This window comes from Phoca vitulina, unplaced genomic scaffold, assembly GCF_004348235.1.
Source record: "Phoca vitulina isolate PV1807 unplaced genomic scaffold, GSC_HSeal_1.0 scaffold58, whole genome shotgun sequence".
NCBI classification, from domain to species: Eukaryota; Metazoa; Chordata; class Mammalia; order Carnivora; family Phocidae; genus Phoca; species Phoca vitulina.
Genome location: NW_022589761.1, coordinates 6,569,930 through 6,594,169, shown reverse-complemented (window position 1 = coordinate 6,594,169; position 24,240 = coordinate 6,569,930). Strand labels below are relative to the sequence as shown.

The 24,240-nt window shown below is 40.1% G+C and overlaps 2 protein-coding genes across 7 annotated transcripts in view; one reads left to right on the top strand and one right to left on the bottom strand.

The window, feature by feature from the left end:
* LOC116623265 (zinc finger protein 461-like) overlaps positions 1-15,676 on the bottom strand; it is a 67,707-nt gene extending 52,031 nt beyond the window's left edge. For 4 of the 6 annotated variants that reach the window (XR_004297695.1, XR_004297698.1, XR_004297696.1 and 1 more), the window contains exon 1: positions 15,563-15,675. The gene's annotated coding sequence lies outside the window, so the exon portion shown is untranslated. Of the gene's footprint in view, positions 1-15,527 lie in introns of all 6 variants that reach the window. The other 2 variants (XR_004297699.1, XR_004297697.1) reach the window with 2 other exon arrangements.
* A 108-nt stretch (positions 15,677-15,784) lies between these two features.
* Positions 15,785-24,240, top strand: part of ZNF567 (zinc finger protein 567) — a 71,344-nt gene continuing 62,888 nt past the window's right edge. Inside the window, 3 exon segments of the mRNA XM_032390417.1 lie at positions 15,785-15,819; positions 16,365-17,293; positions 19,512-19,585. Of these exon segments, the coding sequence (XP_032246308.1) occupies positions 19,577-19,585 (9 nt within the window). The 5' untranslated portion in view covers positions 15,785-15,819; positions 16,365-17,293; positions 19,512-19,576.

Here is a 24,240-nt window from a genome sequence, read left to right as displayed (position 1 = left end):
TGAATAATAAAAAGTCATGGACTGTCAGTCAATTCTTAAGACTTGACCCAGTATACTGACCCAGAACCCCTTGAATGAAAAACCCTGCTACACTGCCAAAAATTTATGCTGATAATTTTCCCCCATGCCTTCCTATAGGAACCCACAGCCTTTACCAGGAAGACCATACTTTGAGGAAAAGGAAATAATCAGACCTTGGACACTGGCCTTGAGCTGACACTAATTCCAGGAGACCTAAAACCTCACTGGTCTACCAGTCAGGGTAGAGGCTTAAGGAGGTCTAGTGATCAATGTTGTTTTAGCTAAGGTCTATCTCACAGCAGACCCAGTGGGTGCCTGAATCCATGCTGTGGTTTTTCCCCCAGTTCTGGAATGGATAATTGGAACAGACATACTCAGCAACTGTCTCTCTGGCCTGTTGAGTGAGGAAAGGACAAGTGGAAACTACTAAAACTGCCTCTACCTAAAAATAAATAATAGACCAAAAGAAATACTGCATTCCTGGAGGGATTGCAGAGATTAGTGCCATTATTAAGAACTTTAAAAATGCAGGGGTGGTGATTCCCACCATATACCCATTCAACTTGCCTATTTGGCCTCTGCAGACAGAAATCTTGGAGAATGACAGTGGGTTATCATAGGCTGGTGGTGACTCCAACTGCAGCTGTTTTACTAGATGTGGTTTCATTACTTGAGCAAATTAACATTCCCTGGTACCTGCTATGCGATTACTGATCTGGCAATTTTCCCCCTCCATCCCTGTAAATAAAGACAACCAGAAGTAACGGTTTTCACTTGGCAATAACAAGTAATATACCTTCAGTGTCCTACCTCAGGGGTACATCAGCTCCCCAGCCCTGTAACTTAGTTTACATGTATAATAATTTAGTTCACAGGGATCTTAATTATTTTTCCCTTCCACAAGATGTCACACTGGTCAATTACATTGATGACATTATGCCATTGGACCTAGTGAGCAAGAAATGGCAACTACTCTAGATTTACTGATAAGACATCTGGGTGTCAGGGTTGGGAAATAAATCCAACAAAAACTTAGAGGCCTTCTACTACCTCAGTGAAGTTTCTAGCGATCCAGTGATGTGGGGCCTGTTATGATATCCCTTCTAAGGATGAAGGATAAATTGTTGCATCTGGCTCCTCCTACAACTAAAAAAGAGGCACAAAGCCTAGTGGACCTCTGGATTTTGGAGGCAGCCTATTCCTCATTTGGGTGTATTATGTTGGCCCATTTACCAAGGGATGTGAAAAGCTGCTAGTTTTGAGTAAGGCCCAGAACAAAAGAAGGCTATGCAACTCTGCAACAGGTCCAAACTGCTATGCAAGCACTTTGCCTCTTGGGCCAAAAGGCTCAGTAAAGCCAAGGGTGTTTGAAATATCAGAGGCAGATACTGATGCTGTCTAGGGCCTTTGGCAGGACCCTATAGATGGGTCACAGTTCAGGCCCTTAGGATTTTGAAGCAAAGCCATGCCATTTTCTGCAGTTAACTACTCTCCTTTTGAGAAACAGGTTTTGGCCTGCTACTGGGCCTTAGAGACTAAACACTAAACCATGGGCCACCAAGTTACCATCATAAACTGGGTGTAATCTGACCCAACAAACTATTAAGTTCGGTGTGCATAGCAGCACTTTCATAAAATGGAAGTGATGTATAAGTGATTGGGCCAAGTATGCCCTGAAGGCACAAGTAATCCTACTGGTCAGAGCTTTAAGCAGTGCACCTGGTTTTTGTTTTGTTTTGTTTTGTTTTGTTGCTTGGAAGAAGAAATGGTCAGATGTGCGATTACATACTGATTCACAGGCTGTGGCCAGTGGTTTGGGTGGTCAGGAACTTGGAAGGAACATGATTGGAAAATTCATGTGAAGGAAGTCTGGAAAAGAGGTACAGACCTCTTTGAATGGGTAAAAGTGAAGTTCTTTGTGTCCCATGTTAAATGCTCAGCAGAGGAGGGTTTTAATAAAGTAGATAGGATGACCCAGTCTGTGGACATCAGTTGGTTTCTTTCCTCAGCCACCCCTGTCATCACCCAATGGGTTCTTGAACACAGTGGCCATGGTGGCAGTGATGGCAGCTGTCCATGGGTTCAGCAACATGGGTGTCCACTCACTAAGGCCAACCTGGTTACAGCCACTGCTGAATGCCCAATCTGCTAGCAGAGACAAACAGTGAGTCCCCGATATAGCACCATTCTCTGGTGGCAGGTTGATTACATTGGACTGCTTCCATCATGGAAGGGGCAACATGTTTTTTCTTAATGGAACAGACACTCCAGATACAGATTTGCCTATGTACATAATGCTTCTACCGAAACTACCATCAGTGAACTTACAGAATGCCTTATCCACTATCATGGTATTCTAAACAGCAGTGCTTCTGGTCAAGGAACTCATATCACAGTAACTGAAGTGCAGCAGTGGGCCCATCCTCATGGAATTCACTGGTCTTCCCAAGTTCCCCACCGTTCTGAAGCAGCTGGCTTGACAGAATGGAGTGATGTTTTGAAGACTCAGTCACAGTGCCAGCTAGGTGGCAGTATCTTGCAGGGCTGGGGCATGGTTCTGCAGAAGGCTGTGTATGCTTTGGTATCAGCATCCAGTCTCTGGTGCTGTTTCTCCCATAGTCAGGATTCACAAGGCCAGGCATCAAGGGGTTGAATTGGGAGTGACAGCACTCACTATTACCCCTAGTTACCCAATAGCACAATTTTTGCTTCCCCTCCCCACAGCCTGTGCTCTGCTGCATAGAGGTCTTAGTTCCAAAGGGAGGAATGCTTCCACCAGGAGATACAGTGATTCCATTTAACTATAAATTAAGACTGCTACCCAACCGCTTTGGGTTTCTCATCCCTCTGAATCAAAAGGCAAAGAAGGGAGTAAGTGTGCTGGCTGGGGTGATTGATCTTGACTACCAAGGGGAAGTTGGACTGCTACTCCACAATGGAGATAAGGAGGAGTATGTCTAGAGTACAGGAGATCCTTTGGGGCATCTCTTAATATTACCCTGCCCTATGATTAAAGTGAATGGCAAACTACAAACTATAAAGGCAGGGTTACTCATGGGCCAGACACCCAAGAATGAATGTTTGGGTCACCCCACCAAGTAAAGAACCATGACCAGCTGAGGAGCTTGCTGAGGGCAAAGGGAATATGGAATGGGTGGTGCAAGAAGGTAGTTATAAATGCCTACTACAACCACGTGACCAGTTTCAGAAATTGGGACTATAATTGTCATGAGTGTTTATTTTGTTGTGTGTTTGTACGTATGTATATAAATATCTTTGTTCCTTTTTTATACCATTATCATGTAATATAAGATGTATTGACCTTATAGTATGTAAGTATTGTTAACTTTACATAATAATATTTAAGTTGTGGGATATAAGGGAGAAAAGTAAACATCATGCAAGACTTTGCACCCTCTTCTGGGGAAAGGATTCGTGTATTTTCTGGTTGTATGCAGGATAGTTGTATCATGTTAGGTGGAAGTATGTCTGTTACTGTTTTTATTCAGATTATTATACTATTTTATTCAGATATTATACTGTTTTATATCAGATATTAAGTATGTCCTTGTTACTGTTTTTATTCAGATATTAAGTATAGTTTAAGGACATGCAGGTGCCAAATTGACAAGGGGTGGACTTTATGAAGCCTAATTTTATGTAACTTGGCTGGGCACGATGCCCAAATATTTGGTCAAATATCATTCTGGGGGCGCCTAGGTGGCTCAGTCGTTAAGCATCTGCCTTCGGCTCAGGTCATGATCCCAGGGTCCTGGGATCGAGCCCCGCATCGGGCTCCCTGCTCGGCGGGAAGCCTGCTTCTCGCTCTCCCACTCCCCCTGCTTGTGTTCCCTCTCTCACTATGTCTCTCTCTGTCAAATAAAGAAATAAAATCTTTAAAAAAAAAAAATATCATTCTGGATGTTTCTGTGAAGGTGTTTATTAGATGAGATTAACATTTAATTTAAATTAAAGCAGATTATCCTCCAGAATGTGGGTGGGCCTCATCTAATCAGTTGAAGGCCTTGATAGACTAAAGACTGCTCTCTCCCAGAGCAGAAAGGAACTCTGCCAGCAGGCAGCTTTTGGACTCAAACCGCAGCTGTTCCCTGGGTGTCCAACCTGCTGACCTGACCTATAGATTTCAGACTTAACAGGCTTCTACAATCTTATGAGCCAATTCCTTAAAATCTCTTTCTTAACTCAATATACACAGACACACACATACATCCTGTTGTTTCTGTTTCTCTGGAGAACTCTGACTAATACACTATTATAAGGACATGTATTGCCTAATTTAATCCTCATGAGAACCCTGTAAGGGAGGTATTACCATTCTCAGTAAACTGCTTAGGCAAGTGAGGCATCAAGGGCTGAAATAAGTTGTGAAATGTCACAGAGTTCCTGAGAGATGAAACTAGAACTTGAGTTCCAAAGTCCTCAATCTTTATTTAACTACCAGATTCTACTATTTTCCAACTCTATACCTTCTGCTGTATTTCACTAAGCCATTCCTGATGAGTATCTCTCTTTGACAATTAAATTGAGGCCAAAATCATAGTGATTATAGTGTGGTCTATCATATCTTATTTAACACATTGTTTATTCTGAAACCTTTTTTTTACTAATTATTATCAAGAATTCTTTTTTAAATTATTCATTTGAGAGAGAGAGAGCACACACACGAGCGGGGTGGGGGGATGGGCAAGGGGGGAGAGAGAGACACAGACTCCCCGCAGAGTGGAGAGTCCAACTCAAAGCTCAATCCCAGGACACTGGGATAATGACCTGAGCCGAAGGCAGACACTCAACCAACTGAGCCACCCAGGTGCCCCTATTATCAGGAATTCTTCAGTGAACATCTTTGTAATACTTATTTATTTTTAATTCTTCCTAAGTATCCAGAAGTGGGATTTCTATCTAAGACATTAGACATGCCTACAGTGTACCAGAAGTTGTGCCTGTGTATTAGGATGAAACACAGATGAATAAGATATAATTGCTACCTTTATGCTGTTCATAATCCAACAGGGGAAATAAAAGTAGGTCAAAGGTAATATCAGATAAAGGGCTAGTATACAAAATCTATAAAGAACTCATCAAACTCAACACCAAAAGAACAAAGAATCCAATCAAGAAATGGGCAGAAGACATGAACAGACATTTTTCCAAAGAAGACATCCAAATGGCCAACAGACACATGAAAAAGTGTTCAATATCGCTCGGCATCAGGGAAATCCAAATCAAAACCTCAATGAGATACCACCTCACACCAGTCAGAATGGCTAAAATTTACAAGTCAGGAAAGGACAGATGTTGGCGGGGATGCGGAGAAAGGGGAACCCTCCTACACTGTTGGTGGGAATGCAAGCTGGTGCAGCCACTCTGGTAAACAGTATGGAGGTTCCTCAAAAAGTTTAAAATAGAGCTACCATACGATCCAGCAATTGCACTACTGGGTATTTACCCCAAAGATACAAAAGTAGGGACCCGAAAGGGTACGTGCACCCCGATGTTTATAGCAGCAATGTCCACAATAGCCAAACTGTGGAAAGAGCCAAGATGTCCATCGACAGATGAATGGATAAAGAAGATGTGGTATATATATACAATGGAATATTATGCAGCCATCAAAAGGAATGAGATCTTGCCATTTGCAACGACGTGGATGGAACTGGAGGGTATTATGCTGAGCGAAATAAGTCAAACAGAGAAAGACATGTATCATATGACCTCACTGATATGAGGAATTCTTAATCTCAGGAAACAAACTGAGGGTTGCTGGAGTGGGGGGTGGGGTGGGAGGGATGGGGTGACTGGGTGATGGACACTGGGGAGGGTATGTGTTCTGGTAAGCGCTGTGAATTGTGCAGGACTGTTGAATCTCAGATCTGTACCTCTGAAACAAATAATGCAATATATGTTAAGAAAGAAAAAAAGAAGAAGAAGAATGTAGCAGGAGGGGAAGAATGAAGGGGGGGAAATCGGAGGGGGAGAAGAACCATGAGAGACAATGGACTCTGAAAAACAAACTGAGGGTTCTAGAGGGGAGGGGGTTGGGAGGATGGGTTAGCCTGGTGATGGGTATTGAGGAGGGCACGTTCTGCATGGAGCACTGGGTGTTATGCACAAACAATGAATCATGGAACACTATATCTAAAACTAATGATGTAATGTATGGGGATTAACATAACAATAAAAAAAATTAAAAAAAAAAAGTAGGTCAAAGGTAGAACATAACAAAGACCTCTGGAGAAGTGCAATGATAAACCATGGGAATTGACAAGAAAGAATCCTAACTATAGCAGCATGTCCAAATTATTGTGAATTCACAGGAACTCTTGAATGTGAATTTTCCCTAGTCAAGTTTATGCCCTACAGTTTTGACTCCCTTGATGTTGGATCCAAAGGGAAACTAATGGAGCAAGGTGATTCTCTCACTGGTTGCAGGGCATTATGGCTAATATTTCAGAAGTGAAATAAATTCTTCCATCAAAAGACATAAAACAACTAGACCAGGGTTTGAGCCTCTTAGCTCTTCTCTAGGCAGAAACCCCTAGGTATGCTTGGAAACAAACTGTTAGAAGGGACATAAGACAAACCATTCATAGCCAACTATATTTAGAATATGCTGAGCTATAAATCTAACCTAAGGACCCATAACAGACTTTTTTTCACCTATTTTTAAAGAAGTTCCCTTTAATAAAATTTCTTTAAAAATAATCTAAAATCAAGACATTCTTGATTCTTCTAAAGAAAATAGGAAGTAAATTTAAATTTATATAAGTTATGGAAGTATACTTAAACCAAAAATCAGTATCACAGACTAGAAATCAATAATGTTAACATTTAGAGGTATAAATCCAGATATTTTTCTTTTTTTTTTTTAAGATTTTATTTATTTATTAAATGACAGAGAGAGACACAGCAAGCGAGGGAACACAAGCAGGGGGAGTGGGAGAGGGAGAAGCAGGCTTCCGCGGAACAGAGAGCGCAATGCGGGGCTCGATCCCAGGACCCTGAGATCATGACCTGAGCCCAAGGCAGACGCCTAACAACTGAGCCACCCAGGTGCCCCCAGATATTTTTCTTTCTATTGCTGATGTATGACATTCTATCCGTAATGATATATATGACCTTTTGGTAAATGGAATAGTTGTACATGTTGTGTAGTAACCTGCTTAAGCCACTGTCAGTATATTTTGAATTTTTCTCTGTTTTTTGGTTATTCCTCAATTTAATTTTTAATAACCACGTAATATCTTATTGTGAGGAACTTCTGGAATTTATTATATTTGTATATTCTTGCTGGACTCAGAAAGCTGAACCATGCCAGAGAAATTCCTTCTATATGCTGCCTAGCTCCCACATCTGGCCCACCTTCCCCTTTCTTCCAGGGTCATATGGGGCTAGAGTTTGTGGAGTTGGAATGTTTTTGTCATTGGCAGTACTATCACTTCCAAAGACGTCCATCAAGTTCTCCCAGGGGAGGAGTGAGTGCCTAAACCCTGTTCAGAAGGATGTAACTACAAGGATGGAATGTTGGAGCCTGATTTTGCCCATTAAGAATATTTTCGCTCCACTACATCAAAAAAAAATTTTTTTTTTGCTCATTATTTATAATCTGCCTACTGGAAGTATCCTCCTTCAATATGACTCTCTGGAGAGCCTTTGAAGAACTGATTTGGGAGCGCCTGGGTGGCTCAGTCGTTAAGCGTCTGCCTTCGGCTCAGGTCATGATCTCAGGGTCCTGGGATCGAGCCCACATCGGGCTCCCTGCTCCGCGGGAAGTCTCCCTCGCCCACTCCCCCTGCTTGTGTTCCCTCTCTTGCTGTGTCTCTCTCTGTCAAATAAATAAATTAAATATTTTTTTAAAAAAAAAGAATAACTGATTTGGCATTTGTATAACTGGAAACAACTGCATTTTGTTTTTACTGAGGCTTCATTTTCTTGAGATCTAAGGTGATTTCATCTTCCTCTGGCCCTTTTTCCCTGATTGGCAGCACCTCAGCAAACCCAAGTCCCATTTCATTTCCTATATATAGGAGTTTATATCTCTCAGCCAGGTGTGATTTCCTTATCAGAGGAACAGAGACAGCCCTGAATGGTAGAGAAACCAATGAGTAAACAGGCTCCAGGAAAAGGGAAGCCATTGCAGTTAAAAGCTCAGCTGATATGAAAAGCTAGAACTTTAAGATGTTTGAGCAGCTTTCTTTAGCCTGAATTCTCAAAGATACATCACCATCATCCCCATTCTGTGTCTGTAGCTATTTCTATAATTATTTTGTGAATGTAAAAGAAATAAATAGAGCATTAAAATTCAGAAAACAGGGAATCCTAAAATAACAATAGTCTACTATGAACATTTATTGTAAATCCCTTTACCCTCCCTGTATATGTAGACTTTCCTTTCAAAAATAGAATTGGCTACACATGGCTATTATGAAACCTACCTTTCTTACCTAACACTAGTGAACATTTTTCCATGCCAACAAGTAAAGGTCTAGAGCATCTCTTGTAATGTAAAAAACTTCCATTTTTTAAAAGATGGAAGTGTATCTTCAGTGTAAATTCCTAATATTGAATGTCAGGTAAATATATACTTGAATAGCAGTGGTTTGAACTGCGCAGGTCCACATATAGGCAGTAACTATTGTTATTGGTAAGGATTCCACTCAACAGTAGGCTATTAGTAGTTAAGTTTTGGGGGGAGTCAAAAGTTACACATGATTTTCAGCTGCACAGAGGATAAGCATCCATTACCCCTGTGTTGTTCAGGGTCAAATGTAGATATTTGTGTTTTTTTTTTTAATGTGGATAGTTTTTAAACATACTGTTATATGCCCCACTATAAGGCTTGTACCAGCAATATATGATACTGCCTAATCCCCTCTGTATTAGTTTTCTGTGGCTGCTGTAACAAATCATCACAAACAATTATTTTCTCTCATAGTTCTGGGGCCAGAAGTCCAAAATCAAGAAGTCATCAGAGCCAGACTCCCTCTAAAGACTCCAGGGAAGAACCTGTTCTTTGCTTCTTCCACGTTCTAGTGGCTGTAGGTATTCCTTGACCTGTGGCCCCATCACTCCAATTTCTGCTCCATGGTCACATTGCCTCCTCTTCCTCTGTCAAATCTTTCTCTGCCTCACCCCACAAAGACACTTGTCATTGGATTTAGGGTCCACCCAGACAATCCAAGATAAACTCTTCATCTCAAGATCCTTAATTTAATTATATCTAATTGAATTAATTTCCAAATTAACATTCCTAAGTTAGGACCTAGACATATCTTTTTTGGAAGTCACCATGCAGCCCATTTACCCTATCTTAATAACAATATGTTGTTATATTTAAAATTTTTGCCATTCTGACAGGTGGGAAATGGTGCCAGTATCATTTTAATTTCCATTTCTCTTTTCTACATTTAAGCGCTTTTACATATTTTTTGTGAATTGTTTGTTCCTTTTAGCCATTTTTTCTGTCAAATTTGTTGGTATTTCCCTCAATTTTAAGAGTTTTTTAAAATTGGGGTATAATTGACATATAACTTAGTTTTAGATGTACAACATAATGATTCAATATTTGTATATATTGTTAAATGAAGAGTTTTTTTTAATATTAGGAATTCTTACAGACTGAATTATGTCCCTACTCCCAGTTCATAATGTTGAGGCCCTAATCCCTTGCACCATACCTTAGAATGTGACTTTATTTGGAGATAGGGCCTTTAAAGAGTTAAGTTAAAGTGAGGCTGTTAGGGTGGACCCTAATCCAATCTAACTAGTGTCCTTATAGGAAGAGGAGATTAGGGTATACAGAGAGACATGTGTGATGCATACATACAGAGAAAAAACCACATGAGGACACAGCGAGAAGGCAGTCATCTTCAGGCCAAGCAGAAGCAACCTCAGGAGAAAGTAAACCTGCCAACACCTTCATCTTGGACTTCAGCTTCCAGAACTATGAGAAAATTAATTTTTGTTGTTTAAACCATCCAATTGGTGGTATTTTGTTATGATAGCCCTAGCAAACTAATACAGGAATATTAGCCCTTTATTTGTGATACACCTTGCAAATATTTTTTCCCAATTTGTAAGTTGTCTTTTGATTTTATGTTTTTTTCTAATGTAGTCAGATCTTTGAATATTTTCTCTTATTGCATCTGTTTTCGGAATCAAAGTAAGAAAGTTCTTTCTTACATCGAGGTTAAAGAGGGATTCACTGATGCTTTCTTCTAAGACCTATATGGTTTCATTTCTAATGTTTACATTCCTAATCTATTTGGAGTTTATTCTTGTGGTATGATAATGTAAGGATATAATTCTATTTTTTTCCAAATGGCAAACCAGGAAACTTGTCCCAGCTATGTGCTTATATTTTAATTTTTTATTTTGAGATCATTGTAGATTTACATGCAGTTGTAAGAAATAATAGATCCCACATAACCTTCCCTCAATGGTTATTTCTTGTAAAATAATAGTACAATATCATGACCAAGATATTGATATTGATACAGTCCACAGAACTTATATCTTTTGTCGGTTTTACATGCACCCATTTGTGTATCTATGTGTATATTTAGTTCTATGCATTTTTATCATTTGTGCAGAGTCCTGTGACAACCACTACCATCATGATTCAGAACAGTTCTATCCCAAGGATCCCTTTTGCTACCCTTTTATAGTCACAGCCACCTCCTCTCCACCCAATTCCTGGCATCCTCTAAGCTACTCTCCATCTCTATAGTTTTGCATTTTAAGAATGATACATAAATGGATTCATACAGTTTATAACTTTTATGAGATTGGTTTTCAGTTAGCATAATTCCCTTGAGGTCCACCCAAATTGTGAGTTTCAATGGTTCATTACTTTTTTTTTTTTTTTAAAGATTTTATTTATTTATTTGAGAGAGAATGAGAGAGAGAGAGAGCATGAGAGGGGGGAGGGTCAGAGGGAGAAGCAGACTCCCTGCTGAGCAGGGAGCCCAATGCGGGACTTGATCCCAGGACTCCAGGATCATGACCTGAGCCGAAGGCAGTCGCTTAACCAACTGAGCCACCCAGGCGCCCCGGTTCATAACTTTTTATTGCCAGTGTTTTTCCATGGTAAAGATAAACCCTAGTTTGTTTAACCATTTACCTGTTAAAAGACATTTGGGTCATTTCCAGTTTGGGGTTATTATAAATCTACTATGAACATTCACGTATAGGTGTTTGTGTAAACCTATGTTTTCATTTCTCTGGGATAAATGGCGAAGATTGCAGTTGGCTGGGTCGTATGGTAAGCTATACACTTCTTTTATTGTGAAACTTCACTTATTTCAATTTTGTTCATTCCCAGCTCTGTGGATACCCTTATCCTTAGGAATTTATGTTGGCAGCATCACTGGTCATAAGGGGAATGCAAATTAAATATAAATGTACTACTACACACCCATTAGAATGGCTAAAATTCAAAAGACTGACGATAATAATGCTGATCGGGTGAGGCAGCTGGAATTCTCATACATAGCACGTGGGAGCATAAAATGGAACATTCACTTTCAAACACTACTTTGCAATATTTATTAAATCTAAACATTTACTTTCTAATCTAGCAATTCTGTTTTTGGGTACATAATACAAACAACTGATTTCATATGCATGCCAGAGACTGACACAAGAATGTTCATAGTAGCTTTACTCATAATAGCCAAAAACTGGAAACTCAAATACTCCATCAACAAGGGAATGGATAAATAAATTATGGCACATTCAGACAATATAATACTATACAATACTATGTTAAGTTACAAGCTACTGCTGCATACAGCATGGGTGGCTGTTACGGATACAATGTTGGCTAAAAGAGGCCAGACACAAAAGTACATACTGTATGATTGCAGTTCTGTAAAGTTCAATTATTGTGATAGAGGTCAAAATAATGGTTAACTTAGAGGTATATTGATTGGGAAGAGACATGAGGGAGGCTTCTGGGATGTTGGAGTTTATCAAATGGTGGTTGTAAGGGTTTATAAAAGAAATCATTAAGCTATGATTTTAAGATCTGTGTTCTACTTTGTACAAAAGTCTTATTTAAAATGAAGGAAAAGAAATTATATATGCTCAGTAAATGGCAGGTCTATGATATGAATCCACATTTCTCTAACTACAAAATCAGTTCTCTTTGATTCTGGTTTTTTGTCCCAGACGCCCAGATTTTATTACATTAAATGAAACCTCAGCATAGGTAATTAATTTAAGCAAACAAACACAACTTCCACTAAAGGTAGATTTAAAGGATTGATAATATCCTATATTAGTAGAATAGACACTCTTTATGGTATGTTGGTGAAAATTTAAGCAGGGCAGTTGATGAAGGTATGTAAGTCGATTTTAACTTTGAAAGCTTCATTCTCAACAATGTTTAAGACTTTAAGATATACATGTTCACAAAAAGGAGTGTGCAGTGAAATGCTGTATGGGGAAAAGCTAGAAAGAAGTTAAATATCCTTCAATAGGGAAATGTCTTAGTCAAAACATTTGTGACAGTTTGTAATTTGATGACATGAAAAGCTGTTCACCATATTTTGTTAGATGAAGAAGGTAGATTACAAAACAGTATTGTGGTGTGATTCTGTTTTGAATGAATAAATCCTATATGCCTATATCCATGTGTTAATTCACAGAGAAACAGATGAAATGATTTGGAATAAAATGTTCAAAGAAGCTGTTTCTACATGAGCTTTATTTTAAGCTTTTCTGTATTTTCTAAATTTCTGAATTAAGAATGTACTAATTTTACAGTCAGAAAAAATAATGGAGCTAATCCCTCCCTCTTTGAAAGCAGAAGAAATAATAGGAGATATGTGTATGAAACATGGAGTAGACTTCTGTAGTGGTATGAATTCTGGCTATAAGTGGCCTGAAGTTTCTTCATAGATGTGAAGCCTTTCAGATTCTACTACCTTAAAGGTCTTAATTTTGAAACTTAAGATTTTTTTTAATTTAAATTCAGTTAGCCAAAGTATAGTACAAAACCTAGGATTTTAATACACAATGGATTCCTCTTGCTGGTTGCACCTCAGTTACCTCGGCTCAGATCCCTTATTGCCAGTCTCTCCACCAGCCATTGCTCCAACAAGGAAATCACATCTGCCTTGGAAATTAATTAATACTAAACCCTGCATGTAGGAGAAGAAATGGGACTTAGGCCTGATGTGGCTATGCAGAAATTCAGACCGTTCCTTTGATGATTAGGCAGAAAAGGAAGTTAAGAAAGTAATCTGAAGGATCGGGATGATGACACTTTAGAAAACACAGCAGAGATGTCCATTTCTACCTCCAGGAATCTTAAATCAGTCCTTCAGAAAATTAGCTAAGTACCCTAACGAGTCACAATGAAGGAAGTAAGATGGCTCCACAATGCAGATTTTGAATTGGAAAGGGGGAAAAAGATACTGTAATCATGGAGACCCAGTTGATTAGTTAAATAAATGTATATAGAACCTGTATCACACCCTTGAACAAATTTCTCTAAGTGGGTTGAGTCATCTATATTGCACTCAGCAGAAGTCAATACCACATTCCTAAGTCTACATACCCATGAAATGACAGGAACCATGTCCTGCTAAGGTTCTGGAAGGGAATGTAAAGTTGGTGAAGACATGGGAGCTGGACAGTAAGAAGGAGTTGCTCAGCAAAGTTAATAGTTAAATAAATTATAAAATATCCATGTAAAAGAATACCAAGATAAACAAATGCAAAGCTGTAGGAAGTAATTAAGGATATAGAAAAATTTCAAGATATAATACCAGTAGAGAAATCACTTTACAAAACAGGTTGACCAATACAATTATATCAATATGGAGTGATAGATTTAAAAAAAGTCTAGAAAGTTAAACACCTGTTTCAGTTATCTATTGTTATGTAACCATCCCCAAAATTTGTGGCTTAAAACAAAAAACATTCATTAGCTCATTATTCTGGGGTTGGCAAATTTGGCTTGGCTTGGCTGAGCGGTTCTACTAATTCCACTCATCTGATAGCAGCCACTGGCTTGGTGGGGGCTGGATGGTCTAATACGGTCTCAATGAAATATCTGGCAGCTATTGCTGAATGTCAGCTGGGTTTCTCTCTCCAGGTGATCTTTTGTCTTTAAGCAAGCTAGTCATAACCTTCAGTTTGAAGTCGTCTCAGGGCAGGAAGAGGAAAAGGGCAAAAGCTGCAAGACCTCCTAAGGCTTTGTCTCGAAAGTCTTACAACATCACTTTCACCACATGCTATTAGTCAAAGTACATCACAAGGCCCTGCCTAATGGTAACCTAACCATTTCACAGAAGAACTTTTCTGAAAAACAAAGAGAACAAGGGCAACAAAAGCCCCAACCTTGAGCTTGGTTTCATATATGCCCAGTAATGTTTTATTTTATCCGGGCTCTTCACTCAGAGAAGAGCACTGCAGGGGAAGGGGAGGGAATCATCAGACACCAGACCTTTCTTGGAGCACAGACTAGTGAAATCGGAAGAAGTTCTTCAACACCACACAGCCTCTTGCCATCTATCACACACAGACGGAAGTAAAAGGGAGATGGGGAGTACTGCTAATCCTTTTTAGTATCAAAGGAAAAAGCCAGGGTCACTGACATCCAAGGCTGAAACTTTCTCTAAGTTCACAGGAAGTTTCCTGGGGAGACAGCTTTGGGAATGATGTGGTTCTGAAACATGGAACTTGACCTCAGCTCCCAAGGGAGATCCTCTGAGGAAGGAATCCTTCTCCTAGGACTCTTCCAAATGTCTTCCTGGGACTCTTCCAATTCTAAAATTCATTCCAAAAACAGGTGTGTGCTTTTTTGCTTGTATGTAACCTTTATACTACCACTCAAATATCTGACTCCCTTTTGGTGACCTTTTCTCTGCAGCTGGGGTCCATGGCTCTAAAGCAGGAGAAAAAAGGAAGTTGCAGGGAACCCAGGCATATACAAATCCTAAGAAAAGACAGAACCTAAAATTGGCCCCTAGATGGGCAACATCATCTTCACTGATACCCCCCACTGTGTTAAGCACGAAGCTAGGCACTGGAGGTGGGGGTGCCCTGACAAGGCAGCTCAGGCCATGCTTCGGTGCAGCGCGACTTGAGTTAACATAGGCATTGCAGTCTTCACAAGCACAGATACACTCTCAGAGAAGTCTTCAACAGACCCCTCAGTCCCGACGTTAAACCCAGAACTGAAGACACGAAGCTCTATCTCATTACACAACCAAACTCGTACCGGTCAGAGAATTAAAAGCCTCTTCCATCACACTAGGTAACAACTAGGCACTATCTTATGATGGGCAGTCTCAAACCCCACAGTGTCACATGCCTCACATCCCAGCCGACTGGTCACCCACAATGTCCTGCATCCGATTCGGGACACACACGCAAATCACACACCTGTCACAGCCACATCACCGCACATACTCGCACTCGGCTTCGTCACGGCCACAAACGCGCATACACAGGCTTGAGCCCCGGGCTCCACACACCCTGTCAGCACTGTGGGAGCGATGGGCTTCCTCACCGTGCGCGACGGTTGCCACTCGGAACGCGACGACTTTCAGGGTTTCGGGCGATAACCAGAGAGAACCCAGGAATCAAAGTTCTTTTCCAAAGGCTGCACAGGGGCTGTGGGAAATGTAGTTCAAGGGCGGAAAAGCCCGTATGTCGAGAAGGCGCGCGCGCGGAGCCCACGGCCTGAAACACCGAGCCGCGGAGACACTTGGGAGGTACAGCCCGCGCGGGAGTACGCAGGCGCAGACGGCTGGCCAGTTGTCGAAGGTGAGGCTGGTGGGTCTTAGGGAGGCAGAGGAGGCGGGTGATGGCGGGACCCGTGGGGAATGCCGAGGAGAGAGGCGGGAACCTGGGCTGAGAAAAGCGGGGAAGGAAGAGGGAACCTGGGCCAAGAAGGCCGGGGAGGAAGGCGAGAGTCTGGGCCCTACAGAGAGCGAGGAGGGAAGCGAGAACCTAAGTAAAAGAAGGAACCAGGATCCAGGGCCGAGGAACGCCGAGGAGGGAATAGGGAGCCCGGGCCGGGGAGCGCCCTAGAGGCAACTGGTAGTCCAGGCTGGACAGCGCCGAAAAGGAAACTGGAAGCCCGGGGCTGGTGTGAGGATGGGGAGGGCAGGAATTTTGTCTGTTTTTTTCTCCCCCGTAAGGAAACTCCAAGTCTAGGAGTGCGGCCTGGCACACACGGGCGTTCAGTTCGTGTAGCTTTTTGTGGCTGTCCTTGTGTAGTTTGGGCATGTGTTACTCCGGGTGACGTTGTGGAACCGGTTGTTTGTGAAAGTGATAAGGTCTCCGTGTGTGTCTAATTTTTAAAATAGGTTGCGAGTCGATTTGTGTTTGAGACTGCATGCGACTTTGGAGAAACGACAGTAAGGGGGTTGTGAGTAAAATTTTGCTACTTTGTATAGAAGTCTGTTACAGGCTCTGTGAGATTAGCATGACGTGTGTTATGGGATTGTGATTGTGTCGTGGGTGATATAATTGTGTCTTTGTCTAATTTTTAAAGTGTTTTGTGTGCACAGTCCGCGGTAATTCATGAATATTGTTTATTGTGTGACTGAGATGGAGCGCTTGAGAAATTGGATGCATGACCAGTTAAATATGTATTTAGGTTATCTGAATTTTGGCCTTTTTATACGCTTGTAAAATTTGACCCTGTGGCAATTAGACAAGTGAAATAGAGATTTTTTTTTTTTTATGGAGAAAAGGAAGTAAAATAAAAATAATTTTCAGATGGTAGGATTGTATATTGGGAAACCCCACACTGACTAATAACTTGTATGTTCAAATGAGTAGAACACCATTTGGGAAGACACACATAAAAAATTTCTCCCATAATTGCCACTCAAAGTTTCTATTTGGGTGAATCTCTTTATTTCCCTGCTGCTGGATGCATTCCTAGACAGATTCAGTAATTTCTTCAGTCATTCTGAAGACTGAATCTGTTGAACATTCAAATATAAGATTAGTCTCATCATCTAATAGCTATTTAAATAAGAGTCTCTATAGAAATCAATACTTCGAACTTGTTTTAAAAGTAAAAACTCTCCCTCCTGCTGGAAGCCTGCGGGGAAAAGAGTACCTGATCAGTTTCTTCTTTAATTCCTCAACCTCTATTTTGTCTCCTCCTTATCCCCTCTAGGTGGGTAGTCTCTAGCTGGAATGGATTGGGAGCTGGAAAACAGGAGACAAGTCAGAAGTCAGGGACAAGAAGAGACTAACATAATTGGTACCGTTATAATTTAGTGTAAGTCATCTCTTAATCTTCTGAGAGAACCCACTGCTGGGAACTTCCAGATACACTTCCCTTCTCATGGGTGTAGCCACTTCTCTAGCTGTCTCCTCAGTGTTTTCTCTGAGCATGCAGTAGTCCACCTGCTCTGGTGGGTCTTGTTGTCTCTCCAGTGAGTCCTCTTGGACAAGAGGATCCAAGTCAACCCAGGCAGGCTCCATCCATGGGTTGCCATCTAGAGCTCAGGTGAGAATTAGCCCTCTCAGTCACTTTGCCCTCTCAAATCCTGGAAATATGTACATTTCCCCCAAAATTCTCTCACCACTTTGGTTTCCAGTGGCATCAGCCTCTGAGGGGCCCCTTGTTTTCTTCCCCTGGAAAACTATGCCCTAAAAACGATTTTTACTCTCCTAGACATTTCCTTCTCTCAGCCTCTCCAGCCTCTTAAAGTTGGGGTTAAATTAATGATAGCAAACCTTACGTTTTTTACAAGATTTTATTTTAGAATTAGGGACACTTAGAAGCTTGTTTTGCTCACCAGCTTTGGGATGTCTGCTGAGACTGAGAGAAAAATTTCTAAGTTACCATGCTGTTACAAACAATAACAACAATTAGAAAACTCGGAGGTTTGTTGGAAAAAACATTGACAAATCAATAGGCTTTCTATGTGTGCTTATATGTATGTATATATATGTATCAGAAAACTATGGAAAATGGCCAGTGGCCATCAAAAATATGAGATACAAAGGATTTTGTAATCTGTGAAAAAAGAATGTTCCTAAGGGACTCAAAAAGTCAGACTTGAATAAAAGAACAGGAAGACACAAAGTGATAAAGTGTTAAAACTCCCTAACATCGTGCAGTTCCATTAAAATTTCAGTAAAATTTTTGAACTTTCTAAAATTCTTAGGAGAATATGAACAAGCCAAAAATTCTGAAAGAAAATAATGAAGGGGGAAATAGCCCAAACCTGATACTAAAATATGTTTGAAAACTGTAGTAACTGAAGAGTCATCCAGACAATTAAATGAATAGATTAGTGAAACTAAATATAAAATCCAAATCTACTCAAATATATAAAGGAAATAAAGTACATGATGTCAGTTTGTACTGACAGATGAAGGGAGGAAATAATGTTATTGAACACCTAACGGTACTAAACCAGATGGTCAATAATCTGTTATAAGTTATTTTTGCATAGGAAAAACAAAGACAATTGAGAAACTATAAAAAATTATTTTAAGTGAATGCAATATTTCCGGGGCGCCTGGGTTGCTCAGTTGGTTAAGGGTCTGCCTTCGGCTCAGGTCGTGATCCCAGGGTCCTGGGATCACACATCGGGCTCCCTGCAGAGCCTGCTTCTCCCTCTCCCTCTGCCTGCTGCTCCCCCTGCTTGTGCTCTATCAAATAAATAAATAAAAATATTCTTTAAAAAAAGAATACAATATTTCCTTCCTTTTAAAAAGATCTAATAACCAATCTAGAAAATAAAAATATGATAGAGAAATGAAAGAATTATAAGAGACCATTCACATGAGAAACTAAGGATGTTTTTTAAACTTATGGGAAGAAGCTTATTTTCTGTCATAATAAAAAAAATAGGGGCGTCTGGGTGGCTCAGTTGGTTAAGCAACTGCCTTCGGCTCAGGTCATGATCTCAGGGTCCTGGGATTGAGCCCTGCATCGGGCTTCCTGTTCAGCGGGAAGCCTGCTTCTCCCTTTCCCACTCCCCCTGCTTGTGTTCCCTCTCTCGCTGTCTCTCTCTCTGTCAAATAAATAAATAAAATCTTTAAAAAAAAAAAAGAAAAGAAAAATAAAAGCTAGAACTACAATTTCTACCTATTAGATAGGCAAGCATCTAGAAGTTTATATCCGCATTTGTCAGGGTGTGGGGTGACAAGTATTCTCATATATCGTTGATAGTATAAATGGTAGAGCCTTATGGAGAGCAGCTTGGAGGTAGGCTACTAAGAGAGAAAAGATGGTGCTAGAAAGAAGGGGAACTTGCCCAAAATCTAACCTGTTGCCCAAGAGCCTGTATCTCTGGATTTGGGGATAAAATAAGATCTGTCTAGCTCATTCTCCCCCCATAAATGATGTGGAATGTGCAGAGTGGTCAAGGGCCAAAGTAAGGGAAACGGAGGCAATTTCAATTGAGTCCTAAGTCACAAGAGAGCTGTAAGGCATGTATAGTGTCATGTGGCTTCATTTCATCTCAGCTTTGCCTTCATAGGAACTGCCTCTTTTCCAAAGAGGAACCCAAAGGAAGACTGGTCACCTCTTGCAGATCTCAAAACCATGGCTCAGGTGAGGTGATGATTTCTCTCTCCTTTCCAAAATCGTCTTTTTTTTTTTTTTTCTTAATGGATATTTGAGCATTTGTCTTTCTTGCACTAAATCCTCCTGCCTATCATCCCCTACAGAGAAGTGGTCCTCATTTCTTCCCATATTGGCCAGATAAGTCTTTTCCTTCCACAAATGCTCCTTCTAATTTTAACCAGTGTTCACACATTAAGTGGGTATATCACTGAACATCTTTCTCAGTCTTCTCCCAGAGGCAGAGTTGGGACAAAAAAAGCGTTTCCTCAAATGAGAACATATTACTGCATGAACTTGTCTTTAGATAAAAACAGTCAAGAGGGAGATGGAATTGATATATTGCTATTAATAAGTGGCAAGGAGTCTTGTCTTGTGGCTTTGAGAATAGAGCTATGCTGAGAATCTTACTTTTCTCCTGTCTGATCCTTCAGTTTTGCTCATAGCTGCTAACAATTCCTAAAAATCTGTGGCTTGCCAATAACACTCCCCCATTATGCTAATGGTGTTCCTATGTTTAAATTTCTTATAATGGGGCGCCTGGTGGCTCAGTCGTTAAGCGTCTGCCTTCGGCTCGGGTCATGATCCCAGGGTCCTGGGATCAAGCCCCGCATCGGGCTCCCTGCTCGGCAGGAAGCCTGCTTCTCTCTCTCCCACTCGCCCTGCTTGTGTTCCTGCTCTCACTATCTCTCTCTCTGTCAAATAAATAAATAAAATCTTTAAAAGAAAAATAAAAAATAAAACTAAATAAATTTCTTATCCTTTTATATTTGGATGCAGGAGAAGTAAATGTATATGCTTAGATCACCATACTGCATTACAAGTTTTAACTCTTGAAATATTCTGTTCTTGGTTTCAAAGTCGTTACTCTCTCTTGGTTCCTTCAGAAAATTCGTCTTGAGGGGCACCTGGGTAGCTCAGTCGGTTAAGCATTCGACTCTTGGTTTCGGCTTAGAGCATGATCTCGGTGTTATGGGATTGAGCCCCTTGTCCAAGTCTCCTTGGGATTCTCTCTCTCCCTCTCCCCCTATGCCTCCCTCCCCCACCCCGCTCACATGTGCATGCTCTCTAAATAAATAAATAAAATCTTAAAAAAAAAAAAGAAAATTCATCTTTGTATCTGGACGTCTTAAATACTAGTGTCCTCCAGATTTTTTATTGGTTCTCTTCTCTTTAGTCTCCTGTTCCTATTCACAATCTACCACTAGTCTAATGATGCTCACATAATTTTAAACCTGAAACTCTGTCAGAACCATATCCAATCTCCAACTAAATATCACCACCTGCATGTTCCACAGATACTTCAGGCATATGGCCAAGATTTATCTCATTATCTCCTGCCCATCCTATTCTTTCTTATTTTGTTTTCAGTCTGCTTTTGGCCCCAGTCCCATACCCACCTACTAATACAGCTAGCTTGAGTTAAATAAATGTCTCTCTTCCACTGCATAATTTAGTGGTAAATATTATTCCTTATAACACAGTTCCTTCATCCCCACTGATATCTTTATTTTGAGTGCCTCTTGCATCCCGTGGTCACTTGTTTTCCCATTTAACACCTTTGCTCCTTTTCTAGTCCTCCAAGTGCTCACCCCAGTGCTCACGTTTGGATCTTTGTGTTTCTGTGCTTTTCTGTTTAACTGTGTGTGTGGGTATGGGTGTGGTAAAATATACGTAATATAATATAAAATTTCACCATTTTAGCCATTTTTAAGTTTATAGTTTAGTCCCATTAAGTACATTCACAGTGTTGTGTAACCAGCACCATTATGTATTTCCAGAAGGTTTTCATCATCCCAAACAGAAACTTAAAACATTAATCAATAACTGTTCTCTTGGGGCGCCTGGGTGGCTCAGTCATTAAGCATCTGCCTTCGGCTCAGGTCATGATCCCAGGGTCCTGGGATCGAGCCCCGCATCAGGCTCCCTGCTCGGCGGGAAGCCTGCTTCTCCCTCTCCCACTCCCCCTGCTTGTGTTTCCTCTCTCGCTGTCTCTCTGTCAAATAAATAAATAAAATCTATAAGAAAAAAAAAAAACTGTTCTCTTATACTTTTTATAGCATCAGACCTAAAGCACATTAGAAGAATGTGTAAAGACAGCCTGTTAGGGTGGAAGATGTTAAAATGCTTATTAACAGTTTAAATTCAAGAATAGTCATCATTAATAGTAATACGATTTTCTTTCTTTTTTTTTTTTAAAGATTTTATTTATTTGAGAGAGAGAGAAAGAGAGAGAGAGAGCCCATGGGGGGGGGGGGGGGGTCAGAGGGAGAAGCAGACTCCCCGCCAAGCAGGGAGCCCGATGCGGGACTCGATCCAGGGACTCCAGGATCATGACCTGAGCCAAAGGCAGTCACTTAACCAACTGAGCCATCAGGTGCCCCAATAATACGATTTTCCAATTCATGTACATCTCTTTTTATTTAGATCGTTAAATTCTCTCAGTAATGCTTTGTTGTTTTCAGTTTACCTTCTTGTACATGTTTTGATATATTGATCCCTGAGTATTTTTTTTATGTAAATGCTATTCATTTTTCTGTCAAATTCTCACTGTTTACTGCTAATGTATGAAAATGCAATTGGTTTTTGTATATTGACCTACAATCTTTCTAGTCATTTATTAGTTCTAGTAATTTTTTGTATATTATTTAGGATTTTCTACAAGGACAGTCATGTCATATGTGAATAATGACTGTTTTCCATCTTTTCTTTTTTTAATTTTATTTTATTATGTTATGTTAATCACCATACATTACATCATTAGTTTTTGATATAGTGTTCCATGATTCATTGTTTGCGTATAACACCCAGTGCTCCATTCAATACGTGCCCTCTTTAATACCCATCACCAGGCTAACCCATCCCCCCACCCCCCTCCCCTCTAGAGCCCTCCGTTTGTTTCTCAGAGTCCATAGTCTCTCATGGTTCATCTCCCACTCCGATTTCCCCCCCTTCATTTTTTGCTTCCTACTATCTTCTTCTTCTTCTTCTTTTTTTTTTTTAACATATACTGTATTGTTTCAGAGGTACAGGTCTGTGATTCATCAGTCTTACACAATTCACAGCGCTCACCATACCATCTTGCTTTTCAATCTATTTATTTACTACATTGTCTAGAACCTTCAGTACAGTATTGATTAAAAGTGGTGAGAACAGACATTTTTACCTTATTCCTGACTTAGGGGAAAGGGATTCAGTGTTTTACTATTAAGTATGATATTAGCTACAGGTTTTGCATAGATTTATCATGTAAAAAAGTTCTAGTTTGCTGATAGTTTTTATAATGAGAGGGTATTGAATTTTTTCAAAAGTTTTTCTGAATCTATTGGTTATTCCCCATTATATGAATTTTCTCTTTTTTCTATTAACACAGTGAATTATATTGATTTTGATATGTTTAGCCAACTAAATAGCTCTAGGATAAATGCCACTTTGTAATGATATATTTTTTTTATATACTGCTTAATGAATTTGCTAATACATTGTTAAGGGTTCTTTTGTTTATGGTTCATAAGAATTTGGTTTGATTTTTCTTGTAATACCTTTGTTTAGTTTTGGTATCAGGGTAATTTTTTTTTTTTAAGATTTATTTATTTGAGAAAGAGAGAAGTGTGCATGTGTGTGAGTGGGGGGAGGGGCAGAGGGCAAGGGAAAGAGAGACTCTCAAGCTGCTCCCCACTGAGCTGAACGCTGGGCTCAGTCTCATGACCCTGAGATCATGACCTGAGCCGAAATCAAGAGTCAGCCGCTCAGCCAACTGAGCCACCCAGGCACCCCAATATCAGGGTAATTTTTATAAAATAAGTTGGGAAGTATTCTCTCCTCTTACTTTCTGAAAGAATTTGTGTAAATTGGTATTACTTCTTTTTTTTTTTTTTTAATATTTTTATTTATTTATTTGACAGAGAGAGACACAGCGAGAGAGGGAACACAAGCAGGGGGAGTGGGAGAGGGAGAAGCAGGCTTCCTGCTGAGCAGGGAGCCCGATGTGGGGCTCAATCCTAGGACCCTGGGATCATGACCTGAGCCAAAGGCAGACACTTAACCAACTGAGCCACCCAGGCGCCCCGGTATTACTTCTTCGTAAAATGTTTGTTAGAATTCAGCAGTGAAGCCATCTTAACCTGGAGATTATTTTGTGGATAGGTGTTTAACTAGCAGCTCAGTTTCTTTAGTAGAATTAGGAATATTCAGGTTATTGGGTTTTTTCCCTTCTGTGAGCTTCTGTAGTTTGTATCTTTCAAGGAATTTATCAAATTTATTGACATAGAGTTGTCTAAAATATACTTTTTATCCTTTTGATGTTTGTGCAATCTGTAGCAATGCCCCTCTTTCGTTTATGTTATTGGTAATTTGTGTCTTATTCTTTTACTAGGTCAGTTGGCTAGAGGTTTATCAATTTCATTGATTGTTTCAAAGTACCAGCTTTTGGTTTCATTGGTTTACTCCATTGTTTTTGTTTCCTCTTTCTTTACTTCTTTTCTTATCTTTTTTGTTTCCTTTTTTTTTCCAGTACTTTATTAAATCATGTTCTGGTTTTGCAGATGGAAGCTTATATTATTGATATGAGACCTTACTTTTTTTCTAATAGAAGCATTTAATACTATAAATTTCCCTCTAAGCACTGTTTAAGTAGTCTTCAAGAA